Raw genomic sequence first — 18353 nt, 5'->3', positions numbered from 1 at the left:
TTGATAAGGCCCGGCCACTAAGATCTGTATTTATCTCAACTGATCAACTCAACTGTCATGGAAATGCCAAGCTGATAATTAAATCAGAACCTTGATAGTAAACTAAATTACAGTTGTAAAGGTAATCTTATAACCGTTTATTTGTAAAAGTATTTGCGTTTCCTGACCTTCTTAAAAGTTTTCATTATACAACCACAAACATCCATGTGCTTTCCTGGAATTGTAAGTAGCAGAGCAAAACACAGCAATGTTTTAATCTAAACTAAGTTTATGCTCAGGTAAAGACGTTGAAGCACAGAGTTAATTTGAATTACAAATAGAAAGGCATCTGTTTAGAGATGTCTAACTGGAACATTATTAATTTAAAATGTTATTAGGATTTTTCTTTGAACTGCCTTTTAGTTGAAATGTACTATAAAAAGAAAATTGTCTTGTATCTCTGGTTTCAACACCTGTCTGCTGTGTTCTTTTGTTTTTATGATGCTTTCTTTCGCTAATATCATCCAACAATCTGAGTCCATCACAGAATGCATAATTTGTAAACTTTAATAAAGTGACTTTTGAGGAGAGTTGGTCACACTGGTTTTATTTTTCAACCAGAGGGGGAAACAAGTCTGAATATATGGTAAAATTGCAAAGGCATCTATACTTTGCCATGGGACTTTATGTGTTCAAATCTCTTTCCAAGAGGGAAATTTACTGAAAATAGTTTAATAAAAGGAACAAGCCCAAACTTGACGTATTTAAAACAAATAATAAAAAAGACTGCATAGACAGGAGATGTATGTCTCTGCGGTGTTTCTATAATATTCAAGAATGACTGGTTTCATGTTTAGTTTAAATTTGTCACCATACAGTAACTATTGAAATAATATGGTACACATACTTGAAGAATGCAGAACTTAAGTACCTAACTCTTGTCAGATCTTCGCTGTAAGATGTGAAGAAATTCATAATAAAAGAGTCTCTTATTCTGTATTCAACTCCTATGTTTGTGTTTTCTACCTTCACGAAAAACACGGTGCTGGTTTACCATCGACTTGCAGCTGTGGGAGATTTGTATGGTAGTGGCTAAAATCCTTGTCATAATATCAGTTTAACCACAAAATGCTTCCGTTTTAATAAGCTAAGAAGTCCAAAGACTGACAGCATAACCTTAGATGACAAAAATGCACACAAAAAGCAATTTTAACCTTACTGCAGCAGCGCCACTCCTTCCTGTTGACGTCTCTTCTTTTTCGGCTATTTTGTTATTTAGTGCTCGCTGCTGCCCCCTACAGCCAAGAGGTCGCTTCCTACGGTAGAATTATTTCGCATTTTCCACATTATGCATCTTGCTAAATTGAAAACTATTTTGCACTTCTCGCACATTTTATTACAACTGCTTCAATTTTAATATAGTATTATTATTTTTATTTTTCTTCAAATTCAGAGCTTTTAATCAGTTAAGAGGGTTAGCCTTAACCACATAATCACCCAGAGGAATAATAAAGAACATATGTGCCCCATCAAACTAACAACCAACAGATGTATCGCATTAGTAGGTCTTTTAGATTTAACATAGATGGGGGTATTATGAGAGTGATAAAAATATTCCCTGCATGATGCCAGACGCTACTGATCCTCTTTTTATCTTACATCCAGAGTGAATAACACAGTTGTTTTCAACATTTACTTTTTTCATACAGTTTTTTTGTTTTCATATTAATTTCTGTAAACAGGATGCCAGGAGCCTTATCTAACATTCATTTGTTATGGAAAAATATACAAAAAGAAATGTTTATTATTTTAGTGCACTGTTTTGCTTCTGATTTATTGTTTCCGACCCCCACCTGATTTTTTTCACTGCATTAATTATTTCTATCACTTAGTAATGTTTTTTTTCAGTTTCCCTTTAATTTATTTTACAAAAATTTTCACTTGTTTTAAGTTTAAACTATTTTATTAAACTGAACAGAGACTGGCGTTTAGTTTGGAGATAAATTTCACAATGTCTCCTTTTATGAATAAAAAAAAATGTATATATATATATATATATATATATATATATATATATATATATATATATATATATATATTGCAAAACAAAAACATCCAAATCTCTGAAAGCTGCCACTCGATCTGTGATCGCTTACAGCTTTCCTCCTGCTAAACCTGTACTAATCACATATCAAAGTGGCTTTAATGTAGCAATCCCCCTTAAACATATGCTTCTAATTCCAGCAGGCCCCCTCCTGATAAATCCTTTACATTTAGGTTCAAAACTAACATGAAAAACAGATATTTTTTTGTAACATAGAATGAAAATAGTTACATTTCATAACATGTCAGGATAATAAGACAGTGGGCTATGGAAGATGTACAAACATAGTGTAAAATATATCATTGGAGTTGATAAGGTAAATATTAGAACCTCTTACTGAGCAAGCTGAAACAAACATCACTCCCAACCAGCATCTTCACATTTCATATTTCTAAGTTTATGAGTGTGTTGACATGGGGATATTGAGGAGAGGAAAGTGCAAACACGAAACTAGTGCCACCAGTCTGCTTCAAAGTTTTCTCTATTGCAATCTGACAAAATACTTAACTGCTGTTAAGATGTGTAAACAGCACATTGGTTTTGGTTCAGTTTCAAAAAAACCTTAGATGATTAAAACAACTGGCATTTACCACAACAGTGAAACAACTGAATGAACGACTTGAACTGTTAATCAAAAATAAAGAACATTACCTTCAATAGATAGCAATAGTAATTTTTATTCCCTTGTTGTGGGATGTTATTTAAGCACCAGTTAAAGTTTTCACAAAACATACAACAGGTGAGGAAGCATTCTCAGATTATTTTTGACTTGGTGATGGTTTGAATCCTCTTTTCTCTGGGAGAGATTTTTCGCAGCCCATGGTTTTTCCACTCTGCTGCTGGCAGACAACAGAAATCCTTGAAGAATGTGCAAATTGTTCAGTGTGTGAGGTTGCATTTTTGCAGCCGTTCCTTGTAACCTGTTGCAAACTTGTTACATTAATACATCAGTGCTCGGTTGTCAACCAAACAGCAACAACAGCACAATGCATGCGGAGTTCACAATTATCAGCGGCACTGTAAAAAGAAAAAAAGAAAGTTAGGAGAAAATGATTAATCTTACATCGCTACAAGTCATTAGTTATTAATATTTAATTGAAGCCAAGTATCAAACTTCAGCTCATAAAAAAAGAATGGGATTTCACTTTATTTCACACACACAGGCATTTCAATCAGTGTATATTAGGACAACAAAGCAAGACTTCACCAATACTATGTTAAATAAAACTATCAATATTAATTGTTTTCTCAGATTAGATTAGTCATTTACATGATCATTGTAGTAGCTACAAATCATTTTGTAACCAAAAAAGCACAGCTGCCAGTTACATAGGCACAATGCTAAATCACATGTTCAATGGACATGTAATGCATAGTGAATGCAAACAGAAAAATAATTTTGGCACATCTGGAACTCCATATACTTCAACCAAAGCTGTTACTGGATATTTTAGTAGTCCTAACTTTTTTCCTTAAAAATAAAATATATATTTTTTGCTGCACTAGTTTTATAAGTAGAACAACATTTTTGTTTTGTGTTTAAGTGCTGGTAACTGCAATTAATCAACTTTTCTTCCAAAGACTGATAATAAAAAGTATTGTTATACATTTCTTTTGAATAAATTACATATTTTCGAAGTTTTCCTAATTGCCGAGATGCCCTTATTTTGTATTGAATTAAAATGTTTGCTTTACTCTGCTTATGTCTCACCTCTCATGACGGTCCGAACTGAACGAATGAGATTCAGTATCTGAGCTTTGACTCCTGGGTCATCCCCAAAACCTCCAACTCCCTGATCAACACCCCAACCGACTGCGCGCGCGCGCGCACACACACACACACGCGCACACACACACACACACACACACGCGCACACACACACACACACACACACACACACACACACACACACACACACACACACACAAAGCAGAAAGAGTACAAGTCAAGAAACAGAATTGAGCAAATAAATATATAAAGCCAAGTTTCCAAATGTTAGAATTCCAGCTCATTAATTTATCTACAGTTTGTGTGATGATGATGACCACCAGACTGCTAACATACACTAATAAGGGTATTCGCTTTACTACAAGCAGCTACTTACTTTTGCTGAGAAATCTCTCTTCGTGTAACACGGCGATAGCATTGGTGCACAGAATAGCGGTCTGGATGAGGGTGTACAACGTAAACGCCATGCTGGCAAAAGATGTTTTATCTCCTCCCTCGTTGCTGTCGTCGTCCTCCACAACCAGAAGAATAACAGCCGTAAAAAAGCAGCGAACGTCGTGCAAACGGCGCGAGTTGTAGTTTATAGTTGTAGTTCAATGCCTCGCTATAATGCCGTTACAAAGTGACTGTGTTCAAGCAATGATCAGCTTATCTTCTTCTTTCTGCTAAAACATAACTGATTTGAGCCTGAATTTAACCAAAAACCTTTAGATAGTTGAGACTTTAACATCACTGGGTTTTCCAACAAAAGAATCCCAAACACTGGTTATGGAAATAAAATGTAGGCCGACATTAAAATTATTACTCAACCTTATTGAAAATTTATGGACAAAATTAAAAAGCTATAAATAATATTGAAGTTCTCCAGTAAGATTAAGAATTATGTCATGAGGTGGTTGATGACAACAAAACTCTGTTTTGATGGATCTTTCCAGAAGACTGTTCACCTAACAAAATGGACACTGTTAATTGTAATTGTGTTTTTTTCTTGGTCATGGATATTACATGTCATAAATTGCAAAAAATAAGTTCTTTACTTTATTTTTTTTTTAATTGCAAATTTCACAATTCATCTGTTTTTATAGACATTTTTTATTTACACATAGTAGAGAAACTACAGGAACATTTTGAAATACATCTGCTTTAGCAGGTTATAATAATAACATATCATTAGATGACAACTTCATCCATTCATTCTATAAACCAGGTGGGGGAGATGTCATTTGTACTTTTATTTTTGACATACATTTAAACACACCATCTTAATAATCATTGTTACTGAGTCTTTTACAACTTCTTTAAAATCTATAATAATATTTTCACAACAGGGGTCTCGGGATTTTATTTTCAAATTATAAATAAATAAAACACATAAAAAGACTGTAAGATTCAATACTCTCATGTGTGATGATTTATACAGTTAGGTGAAGTAATTTACAAATAGATACACAATAAGAATGAACTGCAGTCTTCTCCTTGCTGGCCATACATTAAGCAGGCGCTTGGAGAGCACCTTACAATTGCCTGATCAGCCTGATTAGCCGATTAATACTTTTACTTAAAGTTCTTGCGGTGGTAAAAATCTGAATTGGTGCCTTTCAGCTGCTATAAACTCGTACAGAATAAATATGAGAGTGAATGAAATACTTTTTTTAGGGTAACTTTGCATGTATAAATAAAATATGTACTAACAGATGTGATACATTGAATATTGACACGGGAGTTACATCTGCAGTGATTCTTTTTTTCGTACATTACAGAAATGATGGTGACTGTACATTTTCAGCATGTAATCCCTTTTTTGTGAATTCAAAATGTGAATTCTTTTGTTCTTTTGTTGGTTCTCCATCTTCCTTAGACATCAGTCAGAGCTTGTATCACATGTGATTGCTGATAATTGGTAACAATGATGACCTGTGTACAAAAGGAGTGGTCCTAGATCAACATGCCAAGAAGAATGTCTTTGGGCCCAAATGCTGATACTTAATAAAGGGAACTTTTCTTTCAGGCTCTCTGGTTGGTGATGCCAATGCCACAGCAGTCCAGTGCATTCAACCAACAGCAGTGAGAGTCACAAGTGACCCCTGTCTTTCAGCATTTTCTCTCCGTCTTGTTGACCTCTACATCCTTCATCCAGGCGCTTGCTTTGGTCCCGGTTGAATAAAGCTTGAAATCTTGCAATAGCAAAATGCCAACAATGATCCCGTTGATCCAGATGTTTTCAGTTCAGTTAATTTGGGAGTGTGAGTGGAGAAAGTTGACCAGGAGAAGATGAAACAGTTGGTAAACTTTTACCAACATGCTGGTACAAAAGCAGCATGAAGTCATCCAATGAGTTCAGAAGAATTGAAGGAATGAGTCAAACAGTTGCTGTCCTTGGAAATCCAAGAAATGTGTAAATATGTATAATTGCATTGGGATTCATTAATGTTGGTGTTTTGTTCATTTACAGTATATCTCCTTTTATGTCAGTACAGTATGTGTCTTTTATGAAAAAAATATGCGACTTTCACAAGTCCAAGCAGCTTCGTCCTGTTGAGCGTAATGATTCACCCTGTGAATGAAGCAATTTGTAATTTAATTAATTATCAAATTCAATATAGATTTTCACATTAGTTCTATATTTTCAAATGCTGATGTGGAAAAACCAAAGGCTAATTTGTTGGGTGTTAGTAGTTTATCAGCATTTTGAAGCTAAATGTAAAACTTTATAGTATATTGCATTGATATTTATAACCATTTAACTTTTCAAACTTAGATGTGTTGGGATGATTGTGAAGTGGAAGAAAAAGCATAAGATTTCAGAAATATTTGATTATGTTGCTTGTGCATAGTTTATGAGATGTTTCCATGGCTTACATGGATGAAGGTAAACACAGGGCAAGATTGAAAAAAAATAACAGTTTGCTGCAAAATACTATAAAGTCATACACACAGTCAGCTACAATGTAAAATGTGATTTAATTCATAAATCACATTTATGAATTAGAATGATCAAGTCAGAATTTAAACCTAATTCAAATAGAAAAGCCATATGAGAATTTTAGTGTATTGTTGTGCAAACTTGGTAGGGATATTAACACAAAACACTAGGAAATATAACTGCAGCAAAAGGCTACAAAATATTGGAATCAGAAGTGCTGAACTATAATGGAAGCCACATTTACAGAAGATTTTATAAATACATTTTCAAAAACACTTGTCATTTTCCTATAACTTCCCAATTCTGCAATATTCCATGCCTGTCCATCACAAACACTTTCAGTAAAATACACTGGGATTGTTGTTGTTGTTGTGTGAAAAAGCTAAATCGGCTTAAACACTTTTTCAAATAAATAATTGGTGACTGAGTTTAACAAAAATTGGAGGTTAGCCTCTGCTCATCATTTGATCCAATTCATCAAGTTAATTCAGTAATGTTACCTTTTCAGCTACTTGCCAAGATGAGGGCTGATCTTTTCTTTTCTGATGATGTTGGTGTAGGGAATCTAAAAGACAAACAACGAATCAATTAATAAAATGCATTTACTTCAAACCCAGCACAATGTCTGTGAATTTATCCTTCATCTCATTCTGATTAATATAGTTTCACCGACAAAAAATGTAAATTGGCAAGTAATGGCAAAACGTAAAAGGGTTTTGAATTGCAACATACACTACATAAATTATACATTTCTGAAGTTCATTTAAATGTCTGTGTGGAATTAATGTGTCATTACTCTCAGACTGATCCATCTGCTGCTTCTAGAGACATTTGTCAGTTACTGTGCATACGTGCACTTTAGCGCACACAAGCACTCGCAAATGAGCATAAAATCTGTTGTCTGTGTTTTCTGCTTTTATAGTCACACAGATGTAGTTTGCTCGTGTGTGTGTGTGTGTGTGTGTGTGCGTGTGTGTGCGTGTGCGCACACGTGTGAGGGCTGTGTTGTGCATGCACGGTTCGCTGTCACAGGCGTACGAGCGCACACAGTTGAGTCGTGTGTCAGAAAACAAAAGACAAACAGCATCTGTCAGCCGATCTGCCAGCTGCTCCTGTGATTGATGTCAACGGAAACAATCAGACGACTGCAGAGGAACTTCTCACCCATGAAAGACAAACTGCGTGATTGGTTTTGTCTTTTGCTGGACAAATAAACAACAAAACTAGTGTTGATTTGAGTCCTGATTTATTATAATTTGATTTCTGATTCGGTTTCACCATGACTTTAGATTTCCCTTCTGTACTAGAGCGTACTGAAGCGTTCCTGGAAATTCGTCTTAATATTTTTTTAAAGTATTCAGTGTGTTTTTAACTCATTGATTTATTAGCCATTCAAAGTCGATTCCTAATTAGTGTTCAGTATCTAATGCATCAGCATGTAATGTACCGGGGAGTTACGGATTCTCACCATCTGTAACTGTTGGACCATTTCTTCTCTGTAGGCGAGCTCTCGTTTCATCTGATCTTGAAAATTATCTGGAAAAGTTGGTGTAAAACATTTGTCATTTTGCAGAAAATTACTTTATTGCAACAAATTAAATGAGGTTGCATCAGATGATGTATAAATATGGAATTTTAAAAGGTGCAACAAAATGATAGCAAGAATTAGAAAAAAGTAGAAGAGACATTTATAAGGGAGCTAAAGTAGACAAATGATACAAAATAGTCTTGGAGTGAAAACTAGATAAACATTTAGATTAATATAATGATAAAAAAAAAAAAGACTTACGGAAGACAGGAAATGGGGAAGTTCCTTTTAGGGCATGAAACTCCTGCTCCAGTCTCCTCCTGAAGTCGATCTGCTCCAGGAGAACTTTCTGAAGTTCTTCTACATAAAGACATAAAACGTGGGAAGACATTAAACTTTTCTTAAGGTAACTAGGAGAAATGCTAAGAATGCCTACATAAATAGTTTGCTAAAATATTGTCCAACAGATTTATGAATCAAAGAACATCTACCTTTCTCCATATTCTCAACATCCTTCTTCAGTGTGACAGGAGAGGTTGCGCCTCTGCTCTGATCCCCTAAAAACGAAAAAAGATTGATTCAACAAACAGGTTACATAATTCCACGTTTTCACTAATTAAAAACTTCTGGAAACGTTTCTCTCAAATACTGGACATTTTTATTGACATGTACTGAGATAAACATCCGCAGACCATTTTTTAGACTAGATCAGTCACTACAGAGAGAAGGAGAAGGATGGTCCAAGGAAGAGAAACCAGTTGAGTCTGATATTGAATTTTACTTGAAGATGCAGCAACATCTTCAACATCAACAGATTTTGAAGAACATGAAAGAAGAAAGTTCTATTTTTTTTAACAATATAAGACAATATAATAATATTTGGGAAGATTCCAAAATGTTTCAATCTTATGTAAGGTCTTTTGTAATTTTGACCTTCTTGCCATTTTTTTCACCCGTTTTGTAAAGTACTGTAATTCATCTTCTGGCCTCTGGGTGCCAGTGTAAGTTTAAAATAATACTAATATAAAGAGGACCAAGGAAAAAAACATACACGTGCAGAAGTGTTGGTAACCAGGGAAAAGATGTATAAACACGCTTAAACTAAATTCTTATTTTAGGCACTAGCATAAAAAAATATGTAAAAAAAAAAAAAAAAAAACCTGTTGGGAAAATTATTTTTTTAACTTGATCACAAATGGTAAACTTGTTACTCCTGCTGCCAAAATGTGACATAACATTACACAAAGTTGGCGCATACAAAGAGCGGGATCTTTTACATTTACAATCTGTAACAACTCTTCAGAGTCCTGTGTCAAAGAGACAATGTGGTATCATGAACTGTAAGAGGGTTTTTAGGGCCATTGGAAGAGAAAAATGCCCATAACATGACAATTTTTCTTAACAGTTAGAAAGAAGACTTGGCCACCCACTGGTTTCTATTCTTTGCTGTAGCACAATTTGGGTATTTTTTTAAAACCTCTCTTTCCATCCTGCTCAGTGTGCATATTTGATTTAAATATGATTCCTTGTAGGTTAAGAAGGAAGCCTCCCCTTTTTAAACCATGGGGAAACCAAAATTCAGTAAAAGAAAATCATTCAAAAAGCTTTGCTTGCATTTATGTAAGGGCTTGTTAAGAATACCAATGCTTGTGTTTCTTGTGATGTTTTATTTAGATCCCCCCACCCCCACCACCACTTAATAAATGTACTTCATTTAAAGATGAGATTTTTTTTCAGCTGGTGATTATGTTACTCCAATTATTTGTGAGCTCTATATGATGGGTGCCAAAAATCTAATTTGTCCATCTTTTTGTCTTCTTGTTGTTTCAAATTTTATTTACATGGAGTAAACTGAATTTTAGAGATGGGAAAAGAGTGTGGAAATGGTGCTAAAAATAGCAGCAAAAGTGCTGACAACTGTTGCAGCATCATGTCAGGATAGCCAACAAATAATTCTAGCCCAGGAGTCTGCAACCTACGTCTCTTTTGACCCTCTACATTGATGCATTCGAAATTTAGCCAAATTTGACAGAGCTGAAAAGTTTTGCTACATGAAGTTAATAAGAAATATAATACAGCATTATTAGCATACAAATCAGTTTTAATTATTTTGCTGAGCTGTTAAATATGTTGTCTTTGGGTTGCACATTCAATGTGCCTTTTAAATATTTACAGAAATATGGACAGTCCCTTTTTTGTAGTAAACATTTATTTCTCTAAAAATCTAAAAAGTATAATTCCTAAAAAAATGCACCATGAAAGAATCACTTTTTATACAGCTGTAGTATTTTTTGCTAAAGGGTCATGCGGATTCTATGATTCTGCATGAATTTTATTTTCTGGGATGAAGGGAAATTATTTGTTTTCGAATAGAATAGTGCTGCTGACCCCTTCTCTAGCCAAAGGACACTGAAACATTTTCAGTGTTCTTTTCAAATACATTTTTTTTATTTTGAACAGCAACATTTAGTTTTCTAAGTACTAAAAAAAATGAATCTACTCTACTTTAGGACTTTTTGTGACTCTGTACTAAACAACTCCATCACATGCCGTTTGAATTTGTCTACATTGTCATGCATGTATGCATATGTGACAATGAGGCATTTTCTGGCTTAAATGAAGCAATCCAGTCCCCTCAACATGTATATTCTCTTCCAGTCATTTCGAGTCCTGGCTCCTTCAGCCTCCCCATGCTTCCTCCTCTTTCTCCCATTTAGAGCTCTCCTCCTCTCCTCTTCTCTCCTCGCCTCTCTCTGTCTCATTTGACAAGCAAATTTGCAGACAGTGCCCGAGGATAACAACCTCGTTTGACAGTCAATTAACCGTGAATAGTCAAAGCCAAGGCGGTTTGCATTACATAAATGGAAAATTAGATTATTTTTTCTCCCTAGAAACAGAGAGAGAGTGTAAAGACAGTGGAGGAGGGAGGGCGGTGGTGGGACTCGGAGGAATCAGGCCTTCTAATCACGTAGAGCTTCCCACCGCCCAGGGAGACATTTGGCAATCAGGGGAAAGGTGGTCTCATTTAATTTGTTTCGTGTAATTTTTTGAAATACATTATACATTATGCGCGGGGATCATTACGATGTCTGCATGTGCAGGGGGGAGGGGGGGAGAGTAGATATAAATGTTGGCACAGATGTCATAAAGCACTTTTAATGTCTTCCTGACAGATATAAAAAGGCAATAAGCTGTGATCTTTTTCAAACGGGAAGGGCTGTTTTGCGCTGAGAAAGGAGAAAAAAGGCAATTATGCCGGCGAAGATATGGGCCTTGGATGGAGATTGCCGGCGCGCTGCTTATCTCTGAGCTGATGTTTTCTTGTTGAACTGTAACAGCCCCCCTAAGAGTAACATTGCAGGCGACAGAGAGCTGCCGCGGCAGAGCGGCGACAGGAGCAGCTCTCTGCTGTTTTCTCATTTCTGTGTGTATTTATATAAATCCCTTAACTCCACATCTGAATACAGAGGAGCTCTCCCCTCACCGCGTTAAGCATCCTGAGTGCCATTCGTAACAGAACAGGAAAAAAAAAACTGTAATGTTTGAACATCATGTCCCAGTTTTACCATGTGAGAAATTTAATCAGCATTACGAGTTTTATGCATACCTTTATTTCCTCATTAAATACCTTGTCATTGTTTCCTCGTGGGTTGGGTGATGATTTCAGATTTAGGGTGCAATATAGGGAACCAAATATGAATTAAACTAAAATGCTATTCATTTGTTTTCAATCTGACAGTAGCTGCTCTTTATCGCTTTAGCTTGTTTGATCATACCTGTGCACTCTCTCCAGTAGTCAGGCGCTGAGGTTTCACTCTCAGGCACAAAGAAACTTCTCTGCTCTTTGTTTTCATCTGGGAGAAAATGAGAGAGAAGGACAGAAAATGAGAGATTCAGTAAGGCCCATTGGTTGAGCTGGTTATCCGGACACCTAGAGATAACTAAGTGCGCCCACGGAGTGAGGTTTTCGGTGTCGGGAAAACACACAGAGGACATTTTCCTCAGGAAAAAAGGTCATCCTGTGAGATGAGTTTAACAAAATGAAACCTCACAAGGATGGTAGCCTTGTAGGGACACATGGACACTATAAAACCACTGAGTCAGACAAGAAATGAAACAAAAGGCAATTAATACAATTGATTCCAACATCAATTGTATTAAGTCACTTCTGGAGTGAGGAGGAGACATATATTATTGTACAAAGAGATTTTATAGTTATATAATTTGATTTTAAAATTACTTTCATATATCACGTTATTAATCTGTTATTTATAGATAAGTGCAGTCAGTAAGTCAACTAATGTCATAGTTAGTAATTTCAATTGCTGAAACTTTTTGTCTAACTTTTCTGTCACTGCTGAACTTGACATTTCACCATTTTTCCTGAAGAAAAGCAAATAACCAACCCATATAAAACACATCAACAATTAATAAGTTTCTTCTAGAACTGTAAAAAAACATTTAAAAAATACTCAACATGTTTGCACTCACCAGAATTGCTTGAATTGTCTTTGGTTGCATATGCAGGCAGTCCTTCATCTCGATTTTTCTGAGCCTGGAAAAAAAAGATAAGAATTTCATCTACATGAACATGAACTACACTTTGATAAAAAAAAAAAAAAAAACATTATTATTATTATTATAATTATTAATGAATGCAATTTTCTTGGCCTGCTACAGTTGTAAAGGTTTCTTCTGTTTTGTTGGCAGTTTTCTTTCAAATAAACGTTGGCATTAATTTAACTGATGCTGATTTTGCTTTTTTTTTTTCTTAAGAAATGTTTGTGCTTTGCAATATTTACAGTAAATATGTTGGCTGGTTCAAAATTAATATTAGCCAGTCTTGACAAATCTCCCTCCATCTCTCCTTCATCCTGTCAGGGCCTTGGTTAATGTGGGAGTCAGAAGGTTAAAGATTAGAGCTGCCCTAACAGGTTGGGGTGACGGGGGCAGAACAAACACACTGCGTCCATTAAACAATCCACGCCTAGGCCTATTAGCTGAGATCAGAGTGGGGTGACTGTTTCAATTTCTACAGGGAGAAACCAGGCTATCAATCTGCTTATGCAGATCACAGCACTGCCTGACTGCGGCACCATTTAAATAATAATTAGCTAAAGTGGCCTGTGGGGATATTTACGTTTTTGTAAGCTGTGTCCTCTCGGTGGGGCGGGGTGGAGCTGGAGAGAGGCAAGCTGGCGTGTGGAGAGGCAGGTAGGCTGGGCGACTCCTGTACGATGGGATTCGAGGAGGATCCCGGGGAGGTGCTGGGATACATTGCGCCACTCCCCCTGTCCTTCCCCCGTTCCTCTCCAGCACTGTCACTCAGAACAGGGAGATACAGGTTGGTCTGAGTCTGTGGCGGCCTATTTGTGAAACTCCCCTCCTCCTCCTCGTCTTCCTGCTTCGAAGACTCCACATCCACTTCACCCTCTTCCTCGCTCTCTGCTCCCTCTGCTTCCCCGTCACCTCCGCTTTCACTGCCATAGCTGCAGCTGCTGGTGGGCGACAGCCGCTGGTGTCGGTCCGATCCGGGAACCACGACTCCAAAGTCCTCATCTGTAGCTCCGTTGACTCCTCCGCTGTTGCCGTGGAGCTTGGCGATGCTTTCTGCATCCTTGACAACTGGGCGAAAGGCAGAGCCATAGCTGGGCTTCCTTGTTTGGAGAGCTGGGTTGTCTAGAAGTTTCAGCCATCCCTCCGACGTCACAGGGCGAAGGTCTGGGGTTGCTGTCGTGCACTCAGTGTCAAACAGCCCGGATCTTGGTGTGGTGGTCCCATTGCTGGGGGCCATAGCTGCACTAACAGCATTCCCATTGCTGCTTACAGCTCCAGCATCACTAGGGTCTGACAGATCCAAAAAGGCCTGCCTGAGAGATGGGTTTTCAGTCAGAGTGGAAAGGGTGCTGGGCTGAGGCTGAAGGTAGGTAGGGACTGGAATCCCCCCAGCTGCTCTCGGGGGCCAAAACATACAGAAAGGAGGATAGAAAGCGTCTTTGCGTCCAGGCCATAAAAGACCCGAAAGCCCTGGCCCTTTCTGAACAGTTGAAATGTCACTGTCCTCCTTTTTCTGCTGGCAGAGGCCAAACGCAGGGAAGGGGTAAGGGGACGGGAAGAGTGACGTAGGGGGGAACTTCTGCAGCATGCTGAAGCCTTTGCTTGGGACAGGGATGACAGGGTAGTTGCGTGGTGTTTTACGAGGAGAGAGGCTGCCTCCATCCAGATCATCTTCATCCTCAAAGCGGGCTCTTTTCTGTGAACCCAGGTCAGGTCCTATCATATGCGGCACCACTGAACCTGGGAGACTCTTCATGGGACCCATGGAAGCGCACTGGACAGATGACGGCAGCGCTCTCTTTCGGCTTCCTCCATTGAACATGGCTTTGACGTCTTCCCATGCGTAAACCATTTCATCCTGTGGAAGTTTGTCCGTCAGTCTGAGGTGCCTTCGCCAGGAGTTGAAGTTGGCAGCATCAGGCTGGGTGTACTTGGCGTCTGGTGTGCGGTGAGAATGGAAAATGAACTTGTTTGGAGAAAAATACATGTTGCAAAAGGAGCACTTGATGCATTTGGCCCTGGAGCTGTTGTAGCGCGCTGGTATGAAGTTACCCCGGCAACCCCAGGCGCACTCGTGTGTCACATCGAAGGCAAAGTTGTCGGGCAGTTTAGGGGGCGAGTTTTCTCCCAGGAAGGACTTGCACAGGCGCTCGGCTTCACGCTTGGTGATCATGCCGCACCGGCGTGACGAGATGGGCATGGCACCGGCCCTGCGGAGGATCTCCAGCTGAACTGGAGTGCACTGGACACAGGTGATCCCGAGGGCCACTCGGCGGTTGTGAATCTCGTTGTAACTGTAGTTCTTCAAAAGAGTGTTTGAGATCTGCGCCAGACAAAGTCTCTCATTGTTGTCAATGACGAGTGACACAATAGGAACGCCGTACAAGATGACCTGACCCACCTGGTTGGGTTTGAGGGGAGAGGAGGATGAAGGGGAAGGGGAGGATAATGAAGAGGATGAGGAGTGCAGATGGGCAGGCCTGGGTGGAGTGAGAGGCTCCTGTTGATAAGAGCCTGTTGAGTTTGTCATTATTATTTCATTGGGGCTTGAAAGATGAGCCTTGTCCATGCTTGGAATAAATTTTTTTGCAGCTGAACCTGTTGGAAAAGGGAAATAAAGAAACGTGATTGTCACGTTATTATAAACATATAAATCATCTTGTTAAACTTATGTGCACACTGCGTAACTGTTGCCATGCATACACTGATTTTGATGAGTTTCTAAACATGAAAAATGTAAGGAGAAAAAAATTTAGACAATGTATAACATTATCATTTAAATGTTTCTGATTTCTCAGGTCAAATAAAATTGTTTTTTTTTTTTTTAAATATGTGTTCTAGAAAATCTTGGGACATGTAAAAAAAAAAAAGAAATCCCAGTCAATTTATTTTAATTTTCCTTTGAACTGCAACATATGATTCCAAAAATTGTCACAACAAAGTTTTTTTTTGAAATGCACAAATTTAATTTACAAAACCTTCATATTCAGGATTTAAATTTAATTACTTTATCCACAAATATTTTTTTTACAATTTTATGAAGCTCTACACATGTGTGTTTTAGCTGTCGATTGAGAAGACAATTAAAGAAGACAAGAAAACACATTCTAAAAAATAATTTAGAACCTAATTAAATAAATGTGAAACGTTTTTAAAATAAATTCTATGTAAAATATACTATTATGTAAAATATAGTGAGAAAACTTTATAGTTCAATTTTTTTTCTTTCTTCCACTCAGTAATTTTTATGACAGAAAAATATATAGAAACTAAAATATTCCTAAAGTGATCCAAGAGCACTTCAAAATGATACAATTTTAAGCAGCTTACAATCAATGTTTTTTTTTGTTTTTTTCATTATTAACTGATTACATAAGAAGTGAGTTTTATTTTTCTGCATCATGATATCTGGTCCTCCTGTTTATGCTTCCGTTTTTTGTTGCTGGTTTAAAAAACGCCCCACCTTTTTAAAAATATGCATGATGACAGTAATACAAGTAAAATCTCACCATACCGACATAGTCAGAAAAATGTCTGCGTTAAAAAGGACATAAAGTTCTTCAGTCCATCATCTGTGAACGTCTCTAATGGGACTACTCCAATAAAACTCATTTTATTTGCCAATAATCACCATGTGATGATAAACTTGTTATTTTATTCTTATTTTTAATTACTTACATAATGTAGGCTACGAATGTGCCAAAAGCAATTTTCAGTTTTAGTTCAGTCTGAATTTAAACCCTTTCTCAATTTTCAAGCGCTCGTTGACAAAACAAATTTTATCCTCATTTAACTGTTTAAATTTAAAACAGACAGCACCTTAAAAAGATTTTTGCTTGCATTGACTTTAGGAGGCCCGAAAACTATTGGTTTTATTAAAAAAAAAAAAAAAAAAGCTCCTACGCTGTAAAGCGCTGGTAACTAACAAGAAAGATACGTAATATCTTAAAATTTAAAGTGATAGTACAGCCCCTTGTTTATGTGCATTAAATGTAAAACCTGGATCACTTATTCGTTAAACTGAATGACCATTGGCCTCCAACGAGAAAGAAAAAAAACTATTATCAAGGAAGTTTTGGACACGAGAACATAGAACTTTTTAAAAATATATATTTTTAAAAGACTATTTCATTGTTATTTATAATATTGTAATTATTTTCTAACAATACGTCGGACTACAAATACAAACTAATGATTATGACGAACAATTAATTCGCTTTTTGAATCATATCCTGCGTGTAAGGCTAAGACTAATCTCTGTAAACTGCTGTTTTATTATTAACAAATAAATAATAATAATAATAATAATAATAATAATAATAATAATAATAATATTGAAAAGTGGTTAAGAAAAGTGACAAGAACTATAGCATTTTAGCGATCAGCTTCAGAGCAGAAGTAAACAAATAAACAATTCTTACCTCTGACTTTTTCGGGGTTTCCCAGTCGCGTCAAGAATAAGGTACCCCGTCACAAACTGGATCGATTTATCCCACTCAGCAGGAAAATGTTCATTTTTTCTCACTCAGGTAATTCCGGGAAGTTCGCGCTGGAAGTACCGGAGTTTTTTGTTGTTGTTGTTGTTTTTTTTTTCCTTTAACTGTGGCGTGAACCCGCTCGTGAGATGTGAGTAAACTGCGACGCTCGCGCAGGCTTTATCCCTCTTTTCAGCGCTGCCACGCGCCGTCCTAATCTCGCGCTCCTCCTCTCCCTCTCCCTGTGAGTGCCTTCCTCTCTCGCTCGCGCTCTCTCTCTCTCTACCTGCCTTGAGCTTGATTGGCGTGCAGCCTTAGCTCAGCCCACCGCCCAGAACAGCTTTAGTCACTTTCCTTACCCTCCGCTTCACACGCTTTGCTGCTCTGTCCCACTAAACTGCTTAAATAAAGTCTCTCAACAACAAATACAATGTTGCAAACGCAAATCTCATCCCCAGGAAGAAACCTCTTTAGACTACTTAAACACGAGTTCATCAATTTACTTGCGTTGTGTATGTGTGTAGGTGTGTGTGGGTGGGTAGGTGCGTGTGCATGTGTGTGTGTGAGAGAGAAAGATCAACATTGCATAAGAATCAGTATTCCAATTTTATTCTGCATGAAGCATAAAATTCCTGATCAAATTGTATGTCAGTGACGACTAAGTTGGAATATATATCTTATGCAAACAATGATTTCTAGTCTATGTATGCATTTAAAAATGTACAGATGATTGTGCACCTTTTTCTACCACTCTTTTCCTTCCACTCAACTTTCCATTATTATGATTGGATACAGCTCTCTGTGAGCAGTCATCTTTACCATTTTTTTAAAGTTACGCTCCTTGTGAAAGGAATCAATCTATTGGATAACTGACAAGTCAGTAGTCTTTGGTTCCACATGGCATAGTGTTACATTTCTGTATTAGAAATGTGTTAAATTATCAAATATAATTATTTTCAATATATATTTTTTATTATTACAACAAAAGCACAACTAGATATTAAAATATAGATTTGTACCGCAGGAAATAGCACAATAGAGGAGAGTGTGTTATGTTA

The 18353-nt window shown here is 37.2% G+C and overlaps 4 protein-coding genes across 6 annotated transcripts in view; 1 reads left to right on the top strand and 3 right to left on the bottom strand.

Moving 5' to 3' along the window:
- The window catches only part of hdhd2 (haloacid dehalogenase-like hydrolase domain containing 2), a 4342-nt gene extending 2979 nt beyond the window's left edge, over window positions 1–1363 (bottom strand). The window contains exon 1 of one of the 3 annotated variants that reach the window (XM_081613448.1): window positions 1194–1363. The gene's annotated coding sequence lies outside the window, so the exon portion shown is untranslated. Of the gene's footprint in view, window positions 1–1005; window positions 1174–1193 lie in introns of those variants that run through there. The other 2 variants (XM_081613447.1, XM_081613449.1) reach the window with 2 other exon arrangements.
- katnal2 (katanin p60 subunit A-like 2) overlaps window positions 1–6001 on the top strand; it is a 15787-nt gene extending 9786 nt beyond the window's left edge. The window contains exon 16 of the mRNA XM_081613445.1: window positions 5821–6001. Coding sequence (XP_081469571.1) covers window positions 5821–5972 — 152 coding nt within the window. The 3' untranslated portion in view covers window positions 5973–6001. The remainder of the gene's footprint in view (window positions 1–5820) is intronic.
- Window positions 2736–4350, bottom strand: ier3ip1 (immediate early response 3 interacting protein 1). The gene is made up of 3 exons (XM_008423853.3): window positions 4189–4350; window positions 3795–3896; window positions 2736–3100 (listed from the first exon to the last, which is right to left on the bottom strand). The coding sequence occupies exons 1-3, from the start codon at window positions 4277–4279 to the stop codon at window positions 3045–3047; spliced, it is 249 nt and encodes an 82-aa protein (XP_008422075.1). The 5' UTR covers window positions 4280–4350; the 3' UTR covers window positions 2736–3044.
- Window positions 4885–18353, bottom strand: skor2 (SKI family transcriptional corepressor 2). Its single transcript, XM_008423858.3, has 9 exons — window positions 17242–18353; window positions 13404–15418; window positions 12755–12818; window positions 12040–12117; window positions 8755–8820; window positions 8525–8623; window positions 8204–8271; window positions 7236–7300; window positions 4885–6366 (listed from the first exon to the last, which is right to left on the bottom strand). Exons 2-8 carry the CDS (start codon window positions 15387–15389, stop codon window positions 7244–7246), a joined length of 2418 nt encoding a protein of 805 aa, XP_008422080.2. The 5' UTR covers window positions 15390–15418; window positions 17242–18353; the 3' UTR covers window positions 4885–6366; window positions 7236–7243.

This window comes from Poecilia reticulata, chromosome 12 (genome assembly GCF_904066995.2).
Source record: "Poecilia reticulata chromosome 12, P_reticulata-male-v2, whole genome shotgun sequence".
NCBI classification, from domain to species: Eukaryota; Metazoa; Chordata; class Actinopteri; order Cyprinodontiformes; family Poeciliidae; genus Poecilia; species Poecilia reticulata.
The sequence above is the reverse complement of the archived record's forward strand: the minus strand, read 5'-3'. Positions and strand labels throughout refer to the sequence as shown.

What these genes read in the sequence shown, in the direction of transcription:
- ier3ip1 (XM_008423853.3), bottom strand. Translation starts at nt 4,279, where the DNA reads ATGGCGTTTACGTTGTACACCCTCATCCAGACCGCTATTCTGTGCACC. An exon ending in AGAGAGATTTCTCAGCAAAA is followed by an intron (nt 3,897 to 4,188) that starts GTAAGTAGCTGC and finishes GCGCGCGCGCAG; the next exon opens with TCGGTTGGGGTGTTGATCAG. An exon ending in AGTTCGGACCGTCATGAGAG is followed by an intron (nt 3,101 to 3,794) that starts GTGAGACATAAG and finishes TTCTTTTTACAG; the next exon opens with TGCCGCTGATAATTGTGAAC.
- skor2 (XM_008423858.3), bottom strand. Translation starts at nt 15,389, where the DNA reads ATGGACAAGGCTCATCTTTCAAGCCCCAATGAAATAATAATGACAAAC. An exon ending in AGGACACAGCTTACAAAAAC is followed by an intron (nt 12,819 to 13,403) that starts GTAAATATCCCC and finishes TTTTTTTTCCAG; the next exon opens with GCTCAGAAAAATCGAGATGA. An exon ending in CTACTGGAGAGAGTGCACAG is followed by an intron (nt 8,821 to 12,039) that starts GTATGATCAAAC and finishes TTTCGTTTTTAG; the next exon opens with GGGATCAGAGCAGAGGCGCA.